Here is a 24,172-nt window from a genome sequence, read left to right on the forward strand (position 1 = left end):
TAAATGGTAGTACTCCACTGTGTAAAACTAAGCTACAGTGATTTACATCAGTGTGACAGTGAGCACCTCTCAAAGGTAACTATTATAGTTTCCTTCTTTTCTTAGAAGTTGGCAGCAAAGGAAACAGAACCTCTCCAGAGAGACAGCTAGGGGTAAAACTGACTTATTTCAGATCAGCATCAACACTAAAAATTAACTCTTGTTGCCATAAAGAGGAAGTTTCTTACTTATTGCTAAATCATGCATCATCCCCCCTTCACTGCCTTTCAGTGATGCAGGAGAAATGCCACAGGAATCCAGCTTAGCCAGTGGGACTACAACCCCGCCTTTTCCAAAGCCCTCTCTAGTCTCCTTTCCTTTAAAAACAGTAGCAATTTCCTTATGAATTGACTGGATATTATTTAAGATCAGATTTTGTCTTCCTTATTCCAGAAAAGCACTGCTTTACTCAGGAAAGGTGAAAGAACCTCATGCAGTGTATGGTCAGAGCATGAACACTGACCCAGTTCATGCACTCTTAGCTCCTTTGCTTACCTCTTTCCTGCCTCACACAGTTCAGACCAGGGTATGAATCTGGAACTACCCTGGGTAAGGACAAATGCCCAAAAGGTTTCTAAAGCATGAGGAATAAACACCAATGTTTCTATGAGACACCGCTTAGTATTTAAAATGTGACTTTCCACTAAAAGGAGCATGGAGAGAAAACAAACAAGTCCCTAATTTCTAAACACATTTGATGCTTGTGCGAATGTCCTCACATAAGTAACGCATTTCAACATCTCTTAGTTTTGTGAGAAGGGGTGGCACCTAAACTGTTAAAAGGATGGAGCCAAGCACAGGAATTGACAGGAATAGGTCAGAGCTGTGGCCAGGGAGCTCAGGAGTGAAAAGGAATTCAAAGAAACCTGAACTCAGGTCCCCACCTGCAGCCGGGCTCCTGGGGCACTGAGGCTGAGGCATTTAGGACAGGATTCAATTCACCAGAGCTCATGCACCAGGTCTAAGACTGCTCTGGAGCTGTCAGCAGACAGTGGATAGAGAAAGACACCTCCAGAAAGTAACTTATCCCACTGTAAATGTCCAAGGCAGGCAGCAATAATCACCCACTGGATGCACCCACTCTTCTCCAATGACACGAGATGAAGTCTAGATGAAGAGCTTAGATTATATCCCTATCCTTTTGATGGTTAGAGTTATGTGACCTGAATTCCACCTGAACACTCTCTGTACCTCAGCTCCCTGGGTAAAAAAAAAACAGCATTTCCTCCCCTGACAGGGATGCTACAAAGATCAACATGCTAAAATCTGTGACGTGCTCAGCAAAAATACATGCTTATGAAGGAGGGCCATGAAAGCATCACATACAAACAGGAAAAGGGGCTGGGTCTGAAATCTGGCTCCAGACACAAAAGCAGCATTATCTATATATTCCAGCTGCCCTCAGCTACATCAGTGCCAACTCTGTCAAGACAACAGGATTACAGGGATGGGAGAATCAGAGCTATGTGCTTCCTGGGCAGGATGGTACGCAACTGAGAAACAACACTGCTTGACTTCACAAGCCTCAGCTGTGCTTTCAGGACAGGCAGTTCAAAGCCTTTGTTCACTCGAGGCTAAGCTATTAATTTAGAATTCACTGAGGCGCCATGAACAGAGAACCCAGTGACAACATTTTTATAGTCATTCTCCTTACAACAGGAGCTTGTAATTCCCAAGGCAACTCTGGCCTGTGTTTGATTAGTGTACTTAAATCTCCACCTGTGCTTTTATAATAACCAGTATTTTCTGTCAGAGCTTGCTCTTACCCTGTTGGAATCAATTCTTGTCCTGGAGGTGTAGATGGGAGGAGGGATGTTGAAGGCTTGAGGGACAAGATACTCTTCAGCATCCATCATATCTTCCAGGTCTTCCTCATCGAGAAGGTTCTGGAAGAACTTGCTGTCATTTGGGCTTGGGAGCTTCATACGATCATCTCCCTAAATAGGTTGTATTGAGAGAGGAAAACAGTCAAAAGATGGATTCATTTCCCAAACAGGCAACTTCAGCTTTCTTCATGCCCTGGCAGCCAGGCTGCAGGGACCACACATGCTGCTTTGTTTTTCTAAAGCACCATATCCACATCATTTGTTTTGATTTTTTTTTTTTAACTAGAATATGATGACAGAAAGGGAATAACTGCATAAATCAAGCAAAGTAATTTTTTGGCGTTCCTGTGATCGAGCTTTTATTTTTTCTTCTCTCTTTTTCCCATACAAGCTCAGTTTCTGACCCAAGTTCTGTCAAGGCCTGATGTATTTTGTGAAATATCTCAGCTATTTAGGCTCACATAGTGGGGAAAAAATAACATGGCAACTGCTGTGTCAGGGTGTTTGCTTTATTTTCATTTGTATTTTTAGGGACTTGGAGGCTAAATTTCCCTCTCATTCATATGGAAAGTTCTGCAGAATGTAACAGAGCTGAAAGCAATAAAAATCAAACCAGGGAACAAAAGCAACAACAATGATATGTATTTTTATTGAAATAGCATCTACAAGCTGCAGAGGCAAATCAAGGCTGCACTTTGCTTGATGCCACAAAACATCACAAAAGGCAGCCCATGCCCCAAACACCTAACAGCCCATAGAAATTATGCTAAACTTCACTGCACGGCTAAAGAATGGCCTCCCACTCCACAAGAACTATTATGTCACATGCAGAATCCAGCAGGGACTGATGGCTCTGCTATGCGGTGCATACAGACCAGTTTAAAAGCTCAACAGCAAGCTTGTCATTCTTGATTGCATCTGGGGGGAATGGGGAGTCATAATGGCAGAGATACCAGTGTGATGGAGTTACCCTGGTTTCTCCCCAAGAAGCACATGGCCTATGTTGTCTGCAAGAATCACTGGAGAACCACCCTCACAGGATGAAATACCCACCAGACTATACAACAGGGGAGGGAAGGGCAAGGGAAAGAAAGGAAGGGAAGAGGTATTTGGAACAGGGAAACATGTCTTATCTAATGAAGTAATTTAATCAGACTGATTTTTCCAGAATCACTTGTATCAGCTGAACTTACAATTTAACACAGTGGGGAATACTGCAAGAGAAATTCCACATTCAGCACTACAAATCCTCTTGACTAGTATTTTACTTTTCAAATATATTTTACTTCTCCTCAAGCTGAAGGAGAGTAGCGTACATTCACACTGCGCAATAATACACCATGAGTAGGCTAGCATGTCTACACAGCGAAATGAAACACCATACGGTGAGACGAGCAGTAGACCCAGAAGTAATCAGGAGACAAAGTGGCAGTGACTGTACTTCTGGAGGCTCTTCAGCTAGAAATTCTTACATCAGTGTGAAGCTAAGGACCATCTGGATGTATCTCTGCCCTGTACTCCATGATATGGAACAGATACAGCATGCGATATAGCATAAGAGTGTCATTATCTGGATCAAACTAATTCCATTCTTTGGTCTCTGGAGTTTCAACATCACTTTGCTTATTTTAATTTTTCATTTTCAATTGAACTGCTCACACACTGGGACCATATAAGGACCTTACCAAATAGACATTCATTTTCTGTGGCTCGAGTCCGAGTTGTAATAAACACACACAAAATTCTAGGCTTCCACAGAATGTAGGAGCAAAGGACAAAACTTTCCACATATGCCGCCACTCAGGGCGTACACAGCTCCAGCTAGATGTAGTCAACAGATATGGCTGTATTGGTATTGCCCTGCTGCCACAGTGTAGTTTCATGTGATGAATCATGCTGGGACTGTGAAGCACTACAGAGCCTACACAGCCTAAGAAGGACACAGAGGGAAGCTCCTCTCTAGCATGTGAGGTACCAATGTGACACAACTCCCTGTCTTCTGAGAAACCTTTATGCTTAGGCTATGAAAAGAAACTTAGCTATGAAAAGAAACTTACGATCTCAGCAGTGCAGGGAAGAGTCTCTTCAGGATAATCCCCTGAGATTCAGCCTAAGCAACTGTAGATCCAAGCAACTCCTTGGTCTAAAGTAGGTCCACTGTCCACTGACGGACAAAACTTGTCCCCAGTTTCATGAGAGAATGCAAAGTACTGAGCAGCATGCAAAGCCAGATCTTGTGTATGTGCTCACAAACACAAACTTAGGAAGTGAATTTCAGATTATTTTATTATTGAGATACTGTCACTGGCCATTCTACTTCATTCTGGTACAGTACTGTGGTCACTGTTTGCTTTAAGTTCAAGAGCACCTTGAACTTAAGAGATTCAAAGGCAAATCTCCTTAACAGTCAGGTTTGGCAGACAGAATTTTTTTTCCCCCTGATGTTGCAGAGTTGCTTACCTGAATTACAAGGTATCTCTGAGGGTCTCGAGCCATTCTAGAGAATTCAGCAGCCAGCTCCTTAAATTTTGGCCTACTGTCAGCATCAATCATCCAGCCTGGGGACAGATGAAAGATGAGAAAGAAAAAGAGTTAATTGTCAAGGGAAGAAATAATTCAGTTTTCAAAAACGCACGTTTGATGTCCTTGATAGCTCTGGCCTAAAGAAAAGTTGCAATAAAGAGCCCAGAAGAATGGAAAGCTATAACTCTATGATGCAGCTAAACTGGAAAACATCTGGTCTTGGCCAGAGAAGACTAGGTTGTTCCACACTGCACAGATTTCTTCTTAATTTGCTCTGAGCTCCTGGTTCCCCATCCCCAAAACAGAGACAGCAACAATGCTTTGCAATTTTCTATCTTGCCCATTTAGATATCAGCTCTGACTGTCTTTTATTATGGATGTGTCCAATCCCTAATATAATGGATCTGATCTCATCTGAGTCCAGTGGGTTTATTACAAAGTCACTGCTAAATACAATTTTACTTTAACTGACCTACTGTTCCACAGTGTCTTAGATTAAAAAGAGCTGTTCAACAGATCTACAGGATGGCTGACCTCACATCCACCTTTCAGGTAATTCTGCATTCACGTGTCTGCATCATTAACACTGACCACACACAAGGCATTAGATGCTATTTTAATTGACTAAGGATGATTCTTTCGTCCTTCACTCTCCAAGAAACATTCCTTAGGAACAATAATTCTCAATCCCTGCTGACGCTTTCTGCAAAACAAGCAAGTAGTATAGGCAGTCAACACCAGCAACTGGTTTATCTCAGTGTCAGCTTTTTCTAATGGAAGATCCTATCAGCTGCTTCCTAAGAACATGTTCTCATTTTCCAGGGAGGCTAAACGAAGCAGGCCTCATCTCCTTTGTGCCATTTAATGGAAGAAGTGACCAACACAGGAAAAACAAAGCTACTATAGCTTATAAAGAATTTCACAAAAACATTACAAGACTAAGTCTGTATGTCTAGCTGTAACTTTCCATCTTCCAGAATACCTCACCTAGGACTTCCTTTTGTCCACTGAGATTCGCCTCATACACATTAGAAATCCTATCAGATGGAACATTTTGCACTCAACCAACATGAACCCCTTGCACTATTCAGACAATTTCTGTACCTGCATGCACAGTACAGCTGTTTTCAGAAGATACGTTATTTACCTCTTCTAGTTTAATTTTCTTTCTTTCAGTGTTTTTGTGTGCAAAGCAAATGGGAAAGGACTATATAAGACGGATGAGATGTCTGTATGTTAATCACACTTAAATTAAGTCAGAAACACCAGAGAGATGCTCCTAATTCTTTTTAAATCAGAAGCATAGCCTTGGAGGATACTGTCACTAGTGTGGGTATCTTGGAGATAAAAGGGTAGGAAGAAACCACGTGCAGATTGTTTTCCTTTTTTGCTAAAGTAAAAATATTCATAAATTATTGTACTGGACTAAGAATGATAAAAACTTATCCTCTCTGTAGCATTTCTTGTATTAATTTTATTTTACTTTTTATTATTACTATTGCAATCATCATTCTCGTTACTAACAATAAAACATTTATGCTTTCTTTCCTCAGTATTTGGAACAAGCATTTCTCCTCACAACCTTCTCTGGCTGGGTATCCATGTACCATAATTATGTTTAATACTATCTTTTTTAACATCAAAATCAATTGTCATGGAAATGACAAGGGTTTACAATAACAATCATACAATTTTGACTTCACAGCAAGAATATGAGATACCATCTGACAGTAATAAGAAGCTGAGCTAACTCAACCCTTCATGGCTAAATTCATATCTTTCGAAGTTGGAAAAAATGTGCATACAGTATTTAAATGGAATTTACAGTATCTTGGGAAGCTTTTGTTTGAAGCAGCCTGCCCTATTACCCAGCATTGCCAGAGACTATAGATGCAAATGTTCTGCAACAGTGTCCTTCTTGCACTGAGCACAGGGATATTAAAAGCGACAATTACTTACACTTCACCATCACCATATAAACATCAATAGTGCAGATTGGAGGTTGGGGCAACCGCTCTCCCTTCTCCAAGAGGTCGGGGATCTCTCGAGTTGGGATCCCATCATACGGCTTCCCACCAAAGGTCATAAGCTCCCAGATAGTGACTCCTAGACAGAAAAAAAGTGTGTTAATATTTGAGGTCATACTACTCGGATTCCTTCACAATTTCTTACGGTGCAGTATTCTGGCTCAGTTCTGGACTGCAGTCTCTTCTTCATTACCAGTGCCTGTGAAAACACTGAAGTCTGGTCTGCCATTTAAAACGCTCCAGAAAATGGTGAAACACCACTTTGTATTAATCTTCAAAAGCAACTTCCCCATTTTATTGGTGTAAGAAGCAGCATGATAGATCTGAGGCACAAGAGAAAGGTCTAAGACAAATAAATAGTGGTAAAGTAAGTGGATGCAATAACAAAAGAATGCATCACACTCTTTTATCGTATCAAAAGGGAAAATGAATGGCTCATGTACTCTATTATTTTAAGGGGAAAAACTGCAGATGTTCCTTAACTTAGAGCATCAATTTCCCACACAGGTACAGCACTGAGTAACATTATGTCGTTGTCTTTGCCTTGTAAGTCATTCACAGCCACTTGTATTATTTTTTTCCTTAAATCACTTTATGGATTTGAGTTATGATAGTGCTGTGCTTCAAAACCAAGATTCTCGTTTTGAATAGCCATAGGATTTGTTTTGGCATAGGAGCTGGAATTAAAGATCATATATCATAAGTAACAGAATTCATCCCCCAACAAAACCTTAAATATTGAAAATGCTGCTCTCACACCACTAACTTCTATTTTTATTGCAAAGGTCATTTTAAACATGCCTCCAGATCAGTAACCGTATTTTGTCAGCTGTCACACTAATGTGAAAGGTGATGGGCAAAATTACCATGTGTATAAAACCCATATTTATTTCACCCTCATTCACCTCTTTGTTGATGTTCAATAACATAACTTGCCAATTGTTTTTGGTCTTGTCCTTTCCGATTATAGATATTCTGGGCTTCCTGCATTTAAAATGAATTTCATAAATGGAGGCATATTTTTTCCGAAGTGATACAGAGTATACAGAATTTGAGGAGAAAGAGCAGCTTTACATGAACGATTTAACTTTCATATGTTTTTCTCAGCTGAATAGAAGAGGGCAGCTATCCAGCCACAGCAAACAGTGTCTTTTGCTGCTACCCACAGGTAAAAGTAAGTAATGAATAGAATTGTACACTTTTTTGTTTCAAAATGATATGGCAACAGGAAATGCAAATAGGAGTCCATAGCCCTAGATACTGCTGAAAAATTCCACTTACAAAGGTATACATGATTTTATTAGTAATAGCTATACTAGATAAATAGGCAGAGAGCTCAGCAGATGTGTCACAATAGCTCGTCTGGATAACAGAATTAACAACAGTAAATGAACATCTCATTTCTCAAATGTGACTTCTCTCTGGTATGTATGGAGTCCACATTAGCTGACCTGTCTAATTAATTCCCAAGTTATCTGTGAAATTAAATGGATGCTTGTGTTAGTTAGCTGGGAGAGCTCATCTCTTTCTTTTCTTTCTCTTGCTGTATTTGCTCTGTATTATGACAAATGCCCTTTTATCTGACTGTAGGTACAGAAAGTCCTATAAGCCTCAAAATGTTTTTTGACATTCATGGCTTTTAGAGTTAAGATTTTCAAAGGACTGCTGAAAATTACTACCTCCAGCTGTATTTTTATGAATCTGTGGCTGAGCTGAGAGAGGCCTTCTTCTGTCATAATAATCAGCCAAACTGCTACAAGCCCAGACCCTACGGCAGCCATCCCAGTAGGGACATCATGATAATATATTTTAGTGAGCAGGGAAGTAATGCAGGAGATGAGTAACAATTGCCATTTAGAATTACACATTTAAAAAAAAAAAAGACAAGAAAAAAAAAAAAGGAAGAGTAAAAACCACTGGAATTAACTCCTCCAGGAAAAGAGGGTATCTTTAACATAGTAACACAACTTGGTTTAATGCTTTACAAGAGACATATATTCAAACTAATCACATGAAGATTTACCATAGCTCCAAACATCACTCTGATGGGTAAATTTCCTGTAGTGTATGCACTCCAGAGCCATCCACTTAATTGGCATCTAGGGAAAGACAAGAGAAATGTAACATATATATAATATTAAAACAATACAGATAGATCCTGTATGTAGACATCAGCTTCCTCCCCTTTCCTTTTTCAACTGCAAGCTTAAAAAAAAAGCACCACTACCCAGCAGAGGAAATGGTTGTTCCTGCCCTCTAGAATGGGGCTTTGCCTTATAAAACATGGAGGTGAGAAATATGAACCAGTTATCTGCAGAACTTCTCATACCACCCAAATTTTACTGATTCAGATGTAGGGGAATAACTCACTTTTTCATCACACTTGTGTAAAGAGAGGACCAACACAAAAACTACATCCAATCCCCCTAAATCTGAAGTGCAGCAGAGAAGATGGAATAAAGAAGCTCTTTTGCCTCAACAGTTTGCAAAACCAGACATTGCTACTTCAATTGCTCTCTAATGAGGCTAGTTAATAATGCAGTGTCCATAATACTTCACAGTCCACATAATCATCATCAGAGTAAACAGGCAATGGGGAGAATTTACAGTGCTTAATTTCTAAATCCTAATATTTGTTAGGAACTTAGCCTTCTCGGTTCTCTGTATCATTACTGCAGTGAGAAAAGTTGCTCCTGAAAGCAAGTCAAAAGTCCCAAGTTAGCCTTTGGCTCTGAATCACCCCTGGGGGAGCTCACCTCTTCTGACAGAGAAGGCTGTGTAGGCAAACACAAACCTAGGGTTAGCATAAGGGTTCACCCTCATGAGTTCGTGTTAAAACGAGATTCACAGTGTTTCCTATTCCTGAGCTGGGCCTGTGAGGCACAGTCTTGCAGTCCATTAAATTCTAATGGACAGACATTAAAAACAGATTTTTACCTGGCATGAGCTTATATAGGTTGCCTCTAATTTGGAACTATGGAAGATGTACTGGAATACACCAGAGGGATACGTAACTGCATGCAAAGTCTGAACAGATGGTGGGTGTAAAAGCAGAGGATGTGTCTTCATTCAAACCCTTATGAAAATACCTTCCATGAAGCTGACTAATGAACATAACCTATACAGTTATGGCAAAAATAGCACTCTAATAAAGGTTGGCTTAGCACTTGCAAAGACAGTTCATCCTCCTCCACTAAACTCTGCAGAAGTGTATCACTTTCATTCCCATTAAATACGGCTGGGTCGTTCCAAACTTGAAGAACTGCTGAAGTAGCAAAGCTGCATTGCTCATCATTGGATAACCCAGGTTGGAACGGACTTCAGGAGGTCCCTAGTCCAACCTCAGGCTCAAAGCAGGTTCAGCTATGAGATCAGACCAAGTTACTTAGGGTTTTATCCAGTCTGGACTTGAAAATCTCCAAGGATGGAAACTGCACCACCTCCCTGGGTAACTTGATCAACTGCTTGATTGTCCTCATGGTGGAAAAGTTTTTCCTTTTATTGAGCATGAGTCTATCTTAGTATGCTCTCAATACAACTTTAAGCTGCAAATGTCTCCTGGATTTCACAGGACGCTTCTCTGGAACAGGGAAGTGACACATCTGACAAGTAAATCCTGCTCCAGAACTCCCAGCAGGAGTGATTGGCCTCACAAGTCCAAGACACCATCTAACAGCTGCCAGGGAACAGCTGGTTTGCAAGGACCAGCTCGTTTTCTGTCATTCACTGGGTGATGGAGGAAAGAGGCAGAGGGGTTACTGAAGAGGGGATTAGAGAACTGAAGGAAGCAGGGAAGACTGACAAAACTCCACCTTCCCTGCCCGGAGGTCTCTTTACTGGGGAAATGGGAAAGCACCGGTGACTCCTTTCAAGCTCTTCACCTCATTGACTGAAATGCCAATGTAATCTATACAACAGCGGCCAAGGGCATCGGCCACACAAATAGAGCAGCAGCCCATCCAGGAGAAAAGCACACACTGGAAACAGCTGTTTGTCCCAGACAAGGGCATGACTGAGCACAGAAACACAGAGATAGCAAGTAGACAGAAAGCAAACTGAACATTCAGGAAAAGGAATGACAGGAGAGGCAGAATCCCTTGGGATTTTGTGGCAGGTTGAAATGCAGAATTTCAAGATGTTTAGGGAACAGCCGGCAGCAGTAGGTACTTACAGCCTTTACTTACAGCCTTCTGAATTTTATAATGCATTAATCTGAAGGCATTAGAAATGAGGTGAGGCGCTATGTGGATGTTGTGCAATATGCTGAAAAGTAATATGGGAAAGTGTCTAGTTTCAAAATTATCCTCAAGCTAGCTTTTTAGTGGCCTGGCATTCAGCATGGTATTGGAGATGTGGATGCAAGAAATAGCATACACAGGCTCTTACAATGTGATAGAAGAGGTGGCTCTTTGCTGCATATGTAAACTCTCATATGCTACAAATACAAACATGTTCTGCAGCCTTCCTTTAATTTTCTGGAAAATTACTTGTCTGGGAAAATGGAACTGCAAGTTATCAAGGTCCATACTGACCAGAGAAAGGGGCTTGGCAGAAATGCACTACAACATCCGTTGGTCATTGAACTGACTTCAGAAGTCTTCAAAACAAGACACAAAATGGAGTATATGAACAAAACATAATTCTGAGTGTGAAAACTGTTCAGACAATTATATTTCGGCACCTGGAGAAGCTCACTGAGCAAAAAATGAGCAGCTTTTACATGTGCTGTCACAACAGTTTGCTAAGTCACTAACAGACTTTCTTACATAGATAATAGTCCGTAGAGATACACCGCCCTAAAGAGTAACTTCAGGAGGTTTGTCACAGTGATATATTTACTTCCAGACATGTACAGCACTCACCTTCCCTCCATCAGCATTATACTCCTTCTCATCTCCTTCCAAAAGTCTGGCCAAGCCGAAGTCAGTGATCTTCACATGGTTTGGTGATTTCACCAAGACATTACGGGCTGCCAAGTCCCGGTGGACAAGTCTCCTCTCTTCCAGGTACATCATTCCCTGAAGGATAAAGAACAGTAAAATAATCTCAATGAGTCTTACATGATTTTTTAGAACTACTTTTCACTGATGACATGTAAAATTTCTAGTTCCCTTATTAGTATTCTGTCTTCGCTTAGCCCACACCCAGGGCTAAACAATAACTAGTTGTTCTATCATTCAAGACCCCTCCCCAGCTGGGAAAGGGAATTGGGAAAAGGAGGGAGACTCATGGATGAAATGTAAACAGATTTAATAAAATAAGAAAACCAATATCAATACTAAAAAAAGACACAAAGTTATACTCAGCCCATAGAGTGGTGGCAAGTTCCTCCAGGGATCACAACTGTTGAGAAGAGAGGAGAACAAGGGAGAGGAGAGCACAGTAAAGAGTCCCCCACCCCCAGCAGCTTTCCCATTTATAGTGACCTTGAGGTTGATGTTATAGAATACACCTGTGGGCCAGCCTGGGGCAGCTGCCCTGGCTTTCACTGCTAACGGCCTTGATCACCATACCACAGCTGGCCACAAACTGAAACAAAATGTAACAGAGAATTGATTCTATAAATTTTATCCCTGCAAAACCAGGACATATTCACAATAAGAAAATGGCCCAGAGGGCAGAAGTTCAACACTGCCCTGGCTCTGAGCAGGAGGTGGGATTAGGTAAACTTAGGTTCCTCCCAATGTGAACGACTCTATACGATTCTATGGTAACTGCCAAAGGAAAAAAAAAAAACAACAAAAAACCAACATCAGTATCTCCTTTGCTCCAGCAAGTTTAAAATCTGGAAATGTGAGACAAAGAAAACAAACAATACAGCTCTTATTTTTCAGACAGGAAATCTGAAGACCATAAAAAATAATCAATTTAGCCAGACTCCCACAGAAATTAGGCCAGACTGGGAAGCAATCCCAGCTTTTCTACATTTCAGGCAAGTGTCTTCAATTCAAGATGAAGCTTCTTATCCATCTCCAAGTGCTTTTAAGTTGGACACAAATTTTCACTACCCTCCATGGATTAGAAGGAAAACAATTCTTTATTCCAAGGGCTGCAACCCACTTGCCTTTTCACTCCCTTAAAATTTACATGTAGTATTATAATAAGACACTAGATCAATGGCCTTTTTTTTTATGAGCATATATATTCTGTTAGAAGTACTTTTGTTAACAAGCCCATCCAGCTGCCTTTAAAGATAAGGTAACATATACACAAGCTGCCTGGCCTTAACCTTATTCTTACGCTGATGAGAGACTAACCATCTACCATCAGTATGGAAGTTTACATGATGCTTTGTGACACTGAGATGAACACCAAAGCTTGGTCTTATTAATTATATGACACACAAAGGATAGTTAGGCAGGGTTTCAAGCCTATAATTTCATTAAAAGGCATTTATGACATTAACCATCATTATAAAACCTACAGATGAAATTACACACTTGATAATTACTCTTAAGGTATCTCAATATATTAGCTCTGTATAATATATATGGTAATTTTTAAAAAGTCGTTGTTGAATACTGAAGAGATCATATTAACCCATAATACAGATGATAATTCAGAGAGTCACAGGTAGTGATTAAAATAACCAGATTATTCAGTGTCATGGGCCAGATTTTATTCCCTTTCACAGCATAAGCAGCTCACACGAACCAATCCCCACACATACCAGGATGACAATGCATATGGGTAAGCCACCATTCATGGTCACTAGACCAGAATGCAGCCCTTTCTTGACAGAAAGTGGATGTCTTTACAAGAAGCATCAAGTGGAGCTCTGAACTGCTGTGGCTTTCAGGTGAAAAATTGCAGTGCAAACACCACTGAAAGGTTTGAAAATATGTGGGAGAACAATAAACACTATTTCATTTTTAATGTGGTAGGCTTTGCTGCAGTCAACACGAAGATGGTTTGAAAAGGGACACAGGGACTCTTTGGCATAAAGCAAATGGAATTATTTTTTAAAAGCACTGCTAGTTGAAGCAAACACACCCTCCTGCCAGTTGCAAATCAATACTTTTGGCTGTTGAACATCAGAACTGTAAGTCTTTGAAAGCATAATGTTTTTTGACACCAAATCAAAACCTGTAGAAAAAGGACAAATGAATCTCAGGGGTCAAACAATCGTGAGTCACAAGAAACACACCATGAAACCAGAGGCACCATGACGTAGCACAAGAATTACCATCTGAAGAAATCCAGCCAGAAGATGACGACACAGCCAATAGCAACGAGACTGTGTAACAGAGGAAAAATAACCAGAAAAGTTGCCCTGTAAAATTCAGACAGATTGGGAAGTCGTATAAATCCTGCTTCACATCTCTAACACTGAACAGTAACCAGAAAGCGCTTCAAGGCAGTGTCAACATTGCTCTGGGAAGTAGGTGTACTACAGCAACCTCCCAGTCTCATGTCCCTCCCTTTCACCTGGGGGTCTTGCAGCCAGTCTGATGAGATGTCTGCAGGTAGGTGTCAACCAATCTGTCTGGACGTGCCTCAGAAAGCCACTGAGAAAGCGCCATGCCTGTGCTGTGTTGGGCTGAACAGTGAGTGCAGGTATGCAGGGTGCTGCATGCTTTGCGGAGCAGCCTCTGGCACACAATCATAGAATAGTTTGGGTTCAAAGATCATCTAGTCCCAACCCCCCTGCCATGGGCAGGGACACCTTCCACTAGACCAGGTTTCTCAAAGCCTCATCCAATCTGGCCTTGAACACTGCCAGGGAGGGGGCATCCACAACTCATCTGGGCAACCTGTTCCAGTGTCTTGCTACACTCACAATCACACGTCCAGCTTTGCTGCTCTTACAGATAGGGAATCTAATCTTAAGGATGGCTTCAGGGTGTTTTTAAATATACCACATGGTCATTCCTCACACTAATAATCTAAAATTATACCAGTTCTTTTCAGTGCCTGAAAGCGCTGCCCTTGACACCAGGATTGCAGTCATGTGCAAACAGGCGCCCTTCTGCTTCCCCCAAACACTTCTCTCCTGCAGCTCACAATCTCTTCCTCCAGCTTCCCCGGGATTAAGCACCTCTCTTCAGACTTGCACCTTTCCTGCAAAAGAGCTCCTCCCTGAACAAAAAGTCTCACGGTGCTGCTTACGTTTCCTTTCTACTTAGTTTAGGAAATATCTCAAATTTTTAGAATGAGCAGAAATACTTCTAAAACTTCATAGATTTAACATAACTTCCAATATCATTATTTGGTCAAAATTCTCAGTACCTCAGAATAAGGAGGGGAAAAAGAAAGCTCCAAACCTGCAAACAGATCTTTGTGGGCAGGATCTGATGAGGACACAAGAACCCAGAGAATTTGATGAGAGAATTCTGTTGCTATCAGAACACGTTAGGCCCAAATAAAATTGCCATTTTCAATAGTTTAATTTGCTCCTATCAGCACTGAAATGATATGAAGAAATTGCAGATTCCTTTTGGCAGAAGTGAAGAAATAGAATTTCTGTCTTGTTAAAATCAAAACAGATGACCTGTACCAAGGCTTTAGCCTCCCGTCTTTAGCTAATGATGGCAGGAATGGATGGTAAGGTGTCCAGAAACATCCTTCATTGGAAGAGTTAAACCATCAAACCCTTAACCGCGCCTCCTTGGGCTTATTTTACCTTCTCTGCACATTTAATTTCCAAGGATTTTTTAAACATGTAGGCTAAGATTTTAGGATGTTTCACTGTTTATTCTACTAATTCATTTCCATTTATTTCAATCTTGTCGTATTATTTAATATCGTCTTAGTAAGATTATATTTTATTCAACCTAACCTCATACTCTCCTATGAACTAGAAAGATGTCTAATCACCAACCTGAATACTGCTCCTAACCAATACCACACCTGATTTTCTTTTCTATCCAGAAAGAGGGTGGAAATAACTGTCTGTGTATCATTGTACTCACAGTTTACTTCACCTCTGTCAAACAAGCTTCTCAGGACTTTTTCCCACCTGCGTTATCTGCAAAGCTAAAAACAACCCATGTAGGGCTGACAGCTACAAAATCCTCTGCAGGTCCATGACCTACAGAAATGTAAATCCTCTTAGGAGTACCCAGTGTAAACATGTTAGATTTTCCTCATATCCTATCAACAAATTTTAAAGGTGGATGGCAGAAGTATAAAAGAAAAGGTATATATATGTACACATTTTCAATAAATGAGATTATACAAGCAGAATGAAAACAATCTAAAAATGGGAATACTACAGTATTCGCTGCAGCGATACTCTCTAAACATATACTATGCCAAGAATCACCATTCAAAGGCATTTTTGAACCTGTCAGGAAAAGTGCTCTATATGTACCTCTAATCTTTTACATGACTTAGAAGTACGGTAACAAAAAAATACTGTCTCCATTACACAGCTGGTACCGTCATCACCCAACAAGCCCATGATCCAATACCAACAAGACATTTTATGAGAGTTACAAGACAGAACTACAAGTGACCCTAAATCCTGACAATGGAAAAGGATCTGTCTGTAAAAATGACACTTTAAAGCCTGATCCGAAAGACCTGTGCTGTGCCATTTGAGGTGTGATCTGTGAGGCTGGGGAAGTGAAGTGCCCTTCAGGACTCATCCAAATTAGAGCTACGCACATCCCATATAATTATCGAAGCATACAATGTCCAGATAATAAGAAATCCCACACTTTAGAATATGTATTAGAATATCCACAATAGTGTAGGACTTTTATGCTGAAACTATCGAGAGGAAAAAGTTCAACATTAAGCCCTTAAGAATATGTTGTCCCATTATCTCTGAGCCCAGATTCACCTCACACAAACACAAGAATGAGCCATGACCTACCCATCATTGATACTTCCTCATCACAGTCATGGCAGAGGTTTCCTCACAGAGAATGTCATTAGAAATGCAATTACTGCTAGGATCCCTTAACATAAAATCACTCTCTGAATCAGCGCCTAATGCTATTAAGAAGTCAAACAGCCACTGCAAACAGCTATAACACAGATGAGTCAAGGAAGTCTCTTTGGAACTCCAGGATGCACAAAGAATAGCCTTTTATCTTTCACAACCGCGCCCCTTATCCTCACACGGTACCAGAGTCACGTACAAACGCAAACATGTGCTGTATGGATCTTTACCTAGACATACATAGCAGTAAAACCTCCTGTAGCCTAGATCCCTTCTACCCGTGTGATTATGCAACTGTGAAAATGCAAATTCTCCTTTCAGAAGCAGACACAAATGCCCTGGCCAGGACTTCGATTAGTGTTAAAGGTCTTTTATCCTTGCCTACATAATTACTAACCTGACCTGCCCACGTGTTTACACATTTCACACAAGACTTGCAACAGCACCAGGGAAACTAATAGCAATGCTGAGAGGTAGAAGAACAGGTTTGTAATAAGCCAAGACAGCTTTGTTTGAAGAAGGGAGGTGGACAGGAAAGATGTAAATGGCCACCAGGAGCTTAACTCCAGTAAGAATTTCCTACCTGTTACTTTTCAGCCTTGATTATTTCCTATGTAATAACTAGGGGGAAAAAAAAATCAGCAGTTTTACTAGCTGAGGTGAATTCTGCTCTCTACCCATCAGTTTACTCTTGAAGCTGGCTAGAAAGAAAACAAAAAATATCTTGTTGAATAGGTTAAAAGTTAGTCATTTAGAGCTATAAAAGAATAAAGTCTTTCCCAATTTTATTATGGAATGTTTGTGAAGTCTCCAGGACTGTGGATAGACAGATTTGGTACGGTGGTATGGTCATTTCAGGTACTGTCAGGCATGCTCATGCTCTTTTCGTGAAAAAATGAGAGACCTGAAAATGAGATAACATGTGCTGGCAACAAACTGAAGTGGGACAGTGGAAAGGAGATTTTGTGCGAAAAAAATCCGTGGAAGGAGAGAAGACAATGAGATTGGACAACTTTCTGATATTTCCAAGTGCTGAACTGCAGTAGGAAGTATCAAATTAGGTTCATAAAATATCAGGCCTTCCAGTGCTGAAGACATCTACAAAGCAGTACCATCAAAGGCAGGCTGGTGGTGGAAATAAGAGAATAAAGGGATTTTTTAAAAAGCAAAATGAAACTTTTCTGGAAAGTTATGGCTTTGTCCCCCGAGATCTCCTGCCTTTAAGACGTGGTCACAATTTGCTGTTTTCTTACTTTACTACCAGCATTACTTTCTGCTGATGTTATTTGTCTCCTGGTTCCCGAGGGCAGTTTTTGAGCACAGCCTCCATTTGTACAGCTTGGGGTGTAAGAGTTGCAAGCATAAACTGTTTCAGATGCTATATTTGATTTCCTTCACTTTTCTGGACTTTTCAGAGTCCCACCTCCCCGCTGAGGATGCTTCTGCATTTGTTCCAAAGGTGGCAGCTGCTGTTCAGGGAATGTCCAACTCTTCGAATTGCATGAGCCTCGTCTGAAAGCTCTTTCCATTAGGCGCCTGTACCTCATTTCCAGAAACAGGTATTCACTACTCAGGACAGAATTTAAGCAGGTATATACATTTCATCAAATGCGAAGTCCCTTTGGGATGATTACCAGAGATGAACTGAAGTGTGCTGAATCACCAACTAAAGTATATACGTATGTCTTTGCAAGATGCAAGACGTCATTCTGCAAGACCATTCAAATTAAAAAATAAGATAAAGACCTTCACCTGACCTAAGAATTTCAGCAGTACCAGTAGATGTACTATAAACACTTTTTTTTCCCCAGTGTGACTTTTTGCTGTTTTCTATAATAAACGTTATTTTCCCCCTAAATAGAGGGAACGTTGATCTTAACCCATCCAGAAATTAAGAGCAGCCTGCCTTTCTCCGATAATAACTTCCACCCCCTAAAGCCAGCACACATGGCAGATTCAACAAACAGGTATGTAAAGGAAGAAAATTTCAAGCCCAACTCAAATCTCATGGACATTAATCTCCAGCCTTAGAGACTGCCCTCTTTTCATCCTAATAACTGGAGGTTACCTTAATAACAGGAATCACTACAGAAAGCTTGAAATGATCATCTTTTCCCTCACTTATCCCATGGAAAATGTGTAATTTTACCTGGGGCTAAATACGCTTTCAAGGAAAACGAGGTGCCCTTTGTTGTCAGGAGCAACCAGAATCATCTAAGTAGCTGTTACTCCAGAGATAGCTGTGGGAGGGAAAAACTGACACTGCTCTGAAATACACTGACTCAGCTGCAGAGGTGTGATTTGTTTTGTAGGTCTGCTTGGGAGCTGGGACTGGAGGTCATCCTCACAGCCAAGGGAGAGCAAATGATGCTAACAATTTCAGTCCAAAACTGCCAGACTGAGCTGGAGACTCACGCCTTGTGCTACACACACCTCCACCAGGTTAGCTGCCAAAGACTTACAAAAATGTCTGGAGTTCATCCAACTCCAGTAAAGGTGGCGAGGGAGGTCCATTCCTGCATGCCAGGCTGTGGTATAACCCCAAACATTTAGGAGTTCAATTACTTCAGATTTACATGGGGCAAGTTAACAACTCTATCTCTTTGGTAAAAGTAGACAAAGAAACCTTATGTGATAGTAATGTATTTCTTCCCATCTCCTGTTCCCTTGACTAAGCTTGCTCTCTCAAGGTTTCTCTTCTCTACAGTTTACTGAAGTTTGAAGCAATGGGCTATTCACACGTAGCAAGCTGTATCTTGGGGTAATGGTGCTTTTATACCAAGTCTGTCTTTAAATGCAGCCTTAGGATACACATCTGACATAACTACCTGAAGTTTCCTACAGCTGCTTGGGACCTGTCCACCTGACAGGGACCAGACAGCCGAAACTTTGCTAGATCTGCACTCCGAGCTGGTGTGACATGATCAGTGTGGATGCTGTGTATTCATGCCTGCTAATAAATCCCTTTTCTCATAGTTCTGTTGTGACGTTGCTAAATGGATTTGGACTAAACAGTTCAGAGTCCACAGAAACAAGCCCAAGACTATCTGTATTTGACTTAAGAGGCAGGATCCCAGTGCAGCTGGAATATTACCCCTATGCAAAGATAACCAGTGCTGATACAACTCCTGCACAGGTAACTCCAGCTAGTTCTGCTGTGAAAAGAGTTAGCAGTGATGTTTTGCACACAGGTTAGTCTTACAACTCTCCACTTGTGGATCACCCAGAAGTACAAATTCTGTCTGCTCACACATGGGAGTGTGATTGCACATTGGCTGTCTCTGCTGAAGCACAAAATCAAGATGAGCTGGCTTCATACCAATCACAGGAGGATACACGCTACCTGTGCCAGTATAAACATGCCAGTTACCCATCAAAAGAACAAGTCTGGAAAAAAAAAAGTCTACACCAGGTCTCTGCTCTGCATCATGTGGCTGCTGCAGGATACTTGTTCCAGTAACAGGAGTCCTAAAGCCTGATTTACTGTGTTGCTGAGCTATGGCCCAAGACACAAAATAAAAAAAGACGCTAAAGCATAACAGGTCAAAAGAAAGTCAGGAAGCAAAAGGGAAGGGAACGAGGCTATAAGGCTAAAGTTTAGATGAGAATTACAGGAAAAATGCAGCCTATGCCAAAATAACAGGTGATTCCTAAAGGGAGAAAGAAATGAGAAGAGAAGCAAGTTTATAAGCTTATGACATTTCAGGACTTAATTGACTGGACTAAGCAGACATTTTGATGGGCCCAGACCCACTGTGATCCTAAATTAAAATCTCAGGAGTGCCTTCTCACCCCTTCAAAGCACAGATAAACGGGTCACCGCTGAACTGACTGGTTCATGGTTCTTAGGTTGTGGGGTCCTTAAAACGATGCTGTCTATCTTGGGTGGGTGTTGAAGTTCCTCGGGCATCACCAGAAGGGGAGTTTGTTCCACTGTCATCATCAAACACATTCTTTGCCAGAATTACTGTGAAAAATAGGAGTTGTCTCCCTGGCTCCCTCAAATTATGCAGCTATCTAGATTAGGTAGTGCTGGACATAAAGAGTCTGTGAAGCATTTCATGTTCTTCTGATGAAAGATGTTACATAAATATATTTAGTAGCACAAGCAATGAGATGCAAAACAGGTATTTCAATACTACCCATATTGTGTGTGCCTCCAAGTTCTGGTCCCACCTACAGACACATCTGTGCAGCTGCTACACAGGCTGTTTAGGACAGGAGAAAAAAAAAGTTCATTCCTATGCATGACATTCCAAAGGAGGAAGCTGTGGAGTTGTATCTAATCTCCATTTTGTGATTAACTCAGACTCTTGCCACAGCACTTCCTTAAGACAGGTGGGTGCAAGGTGCTCTCCTATGCCAGCTTTAGTGCCTTCAATGGGCAAACTGGCTCATATTGGCTGTGTTACCTCTTCAGTTGGGCCAGGTGTACCAGCCTCCTGGGCTGTGTGGACACAGGCCACATTAGTCTCCTCCAGTACCTTCTCCCTATTCCCAAAGTGCTCAAAAGGACAGGGATGTTCTCCTATAATCTCTGCAGAAAATAACAGCTCAGCTTACAGTACTGCAGCCCAAAGAGGAGAGAGAAAATGTAGCTTGTAGCTGTGACTATAATAAGTGTATCACCAGTAAGGACACAGTAACCTGGATACAGCTTTGCAGCTCCTCTCATACCCTCACTAGGCCAACAGAGATATGATGCACAAATATACGCTGCAGCAGAGACACACCAAGAGCGTTTCTCACCCTCCAATTACTGAACAGGACCAAGAGCTGTAATAGGAAAAACTTAATAAAGTCAGGGACTCATGGGTAAAGGGTCACTCTCAACACTTCGATAAAGTACTTAGCATCTGATGCCTCTCTGCTAGCTCTGCAGTATCTGCTTCTCACAAGGGCTTCTGAAGGTGAGCACACAAACCAGTCAGGTGTTTTCAAGAGACTGTCCTTTCGGTGCATTGCCCCATGTAGGAAGAGAAAAAAGCAAGGCAGAAATCTACCGACGGTCCCTGTATAAGGAAAAGACCGACTGTTCACACACAGATGTCCGTTCTACCGCAGGGATGCCCTTCCTGAGATGTACCACGGTGCCTGGGCTCTGCGAGTCAGAGTTTTAAGCTTGCTGTGTCCACTAATGCTAAAGCAACTCGCCTTTGTCCAGGAAGCACAGTACTACTTAGTGCTGTTTTGGCTGCAACCATGGCTATGTGTTGTCAACACCTTTTTCTGTAAAAGAAGCCTTTAAATAAGAACTAACTGCCTAAATAACAAACTTATTACTACAAAACTCTCCTTGCTGAGCCATAAACACTCATTGCCAAGTAACTACAGCTAAGAGACTGGCAGGAACACAGTCCTTATGACAAAGACTGTGAATTATTGTTTCAAAAGCAAATCCTAGTAACCTGTGCTACACATGCCAGCAGGAAGAATGTACCTATTCTCTGATTTGGGGAGTGCTCAGAGACTTCAGGCTTCAGCTCCCGGCAGGCTTCAGCTCCCGGTGGATCACATACTCCTGGAAAGCGTTTGATGCTTTTCGAAGTGGCAACCAAAGAGAGAGGCATCAGTGCATTAATGATTTGAAAGGGCTTTTTCAATGCTATTCTTCTCTCTTAGATTAATTGCTACAGCTAGACTAGCTCCAGCTCCTTCCTCTGAAGAGGCAGGCAGGCTAAATGTGTCCTATAAAGGAGCTCCCAGTGCAACTTTAACAGTGGAGCTGTGGCCAGGGCTTTCTTCATACTCCGTAGTTATAAACTGCCCATAGGGGAGATAACTTGGCTTTCTTGAAACGAAGCCGCAGAGAAGCCCGCGCTCGGAGGGCCAGCAGCATACTAAACAACAGACTACCTTTCCCCCACCCCAGCCACTGACCTCTTGCCAATACAATTACAATTGGGAGAGTATATTGTGTAGTGCATTCACCCTCTCCAAGAAAGTGTATTTAAAATGGATTACTTCTGCTGCTTAGGCAGGCGATCAATAGAGATGTGGACTGCAATAAGTACAGAGATGTCTGTGGGCTGTAGCACTTATCCTTTGTGTCTCTTCAGAAATTAATTAAAAATCAATGAAGTGTGCAGCCTATTAATAAGGAACCTCCAGATTAACAGATACAAGCACAGCCTTCCCTCCGTTTCGGAACGAATGCAGCCACAGCGCAAACACATTAGACATTCTCCAGCACTTCAAACAATACCATAAGAACTGTGACCTTTCATGGCCCTACATCTGACTGAACTGCAATAGTCTCAACTTCATGCACTCTTAATAAATTATATGCTATTTATTTCAAGTTGGTTAAATGGAAGGACTTGGGGTAAGTATTTAGAGGCTTCAGAGTTACTGTGCTGGCTTTCTAGACAATGTCTTATGATAAAGCATAATCACCAGCATGAAGATCGGATCCAGCAAACATCTAACAAGGGGATAAGTGCACATTGTAACTCCTGGAAGTCATTCTCGGGATTCAGCAAAAACTAACAAATTCAGTTACCTGACTTCTTCTCCAACAACCTGAAGACTACACCTTGCAACCTGATGAACGCTTAATTAGTGTGAAAGACTGAATTTGTCTGGGCAGGGGCTGGCGAAAGGCATTTTTGGTGCTGGTTTCTGTCAGTCAGGGCCCCCATCCCTACTACCCTTCCACAGCCCAGTAGTGTTAGCCTTCAATGCACAAAATATAGAGCAGCTTATAACACATCTAGAGCTGCCAGCCCAGGTTAGGGCCCCTGCTGAGCAAAGAACAGGACATATCCACAGCAAGAGTTTTCCCCTGCTTCCAAGAGATGAGATTCTAATAAAAGAACCCACTCACTGTTAATAAACTTAGTAATATAATGAATAAATAAAACATTCAATAAACAAAGCTGTGTTTTAGAAGGAGAAAGATGAAATGACTCGTCCAAGACCACTGGTGTTTGGGCAGAGGCAGGAACTGCTCCTAGGTCTCAGCAACCCCTGATCCAATACAACACTTATTTTCCCGTAGTCAAACCCCCACCTTTTTCAGACAGCTTTATTGGGAAATGAGTACCAACCCAGTAGCAGAAAATAATTTTCTGCTGGAAGTGCACTGATAAACCCACATGTCATGCACTGGATGCAAGGTTTTCCAGTATTCATCTTATGTTGCATGTTATGATAATAAAATACATGACAAAACAGGTCTTTCCTGTACTCTGTGTACCTGGCTGGTTCAGATGAGACAATGTTTTTGGACAGCTGAACTTCTTATTTTCCCCTTCTCTTGGGCAGTGCCCACCAAGCATACAGGGAACACTGTGGTGGATACTATCTTGTGTGTTCAGATGAAAATCCTACAAGAAGAGCACACAGTAGCTCCCTGCTTTGCAAAAGGCAAATATCTATATAATTCCACTGATCCCTCTGAAACACTTGAGAGGGGAAGTTTTTGACCTCAAGACACATGTTTCATAGGCCACTTTTGGTCCAATTAAAAGCTTTTAACATCATCCTGTGTTCTCATTGAGTGTGGATGATTATATTTGTTTTTCTCAGCAGACAGCATGACTGGGGATGAATTTCTGAGGTAGGTACCTTTACTTGAAAGATGCCCCTGAAGCACACACAGCTTCAGGGCTCTGTATGAACACTTCTAAAATCATCACTTCAGTGTAAATAGGAATACAACAGGACAATGGAAGCCCCGCTTCTCCTAGAAACCACCACTTTCACAAGCTATTCCGCTGCAAGGGCCATGGGGCTCTGCAGGAGGAAAGTGGAACAAGGGCATATTTACCCTCTCCCACTTCTATTTTCTTCTCACGTGAGCAGTGGAAGCAGTCGGTCTGTATGATGGCTTCTGCTTAGGACTGCAATATTGTTCTACAAAAGAA

The 24,172-nt window shown here is 41.5% G+C and overlaps 1 protein-coding gene across 3 annotated transcripts in view; it reads right to left on the minus strand.

The window, feature by feature from the left end:
* The window catches only part of ERBB4 (erb-b2 receptor tyrosine kinase 4), a 660,540-nt gene that overhangs the window by 25,332 nt on the left and 611,036 nt on the right, over positions 1 to 24,172 (minus strand). For all 3 annotated transcript variants that reach the window (XM_068408108.1, XM_068408107.1, XM_068408106.1), the window contains exons 21-25: positions 11,278 to 11,433; positions 8,439 to 8,514; positions 6,348 to 6,494; positions 4,326 to 4,423; positions 1,806 to 1,976 (exon numbers count right to left, since the gene is read on the minus strand). In XM_068408108.1, the coding sequence (XP_068264209.1) occupies positions 1,806 to 1,976; positions 4,326 to 4,423; positions 6,348 to 6,494; positions 8,439 to 8,514; positions 11,278 to 11,433 (648 nt within the window). The remainder of the gene's footprint in view (positions 1 to 1,805; positions 1,977 to 4,325; positions 4,424 to 6,347; positions 6,495 to 8,438; positions 8,515 to 11,277; positions 11,434 to 24,172) is intronic.

Source organism: Nyctibius grandis, chromosome 9 (genome assembly GCF_013368605.1).
Source record: "Nyctibius grandis isolate bNycGra1 chromosome 9, bNycGra1.pri, whole genome shotgun sequence".
Taxonomy (NCBI): Eukaryota; Metazoa; Chordata; class Aves; order Nyctibiiformes; family Nyctibiidae; genus Nyctibius; species Nyctibius grandis.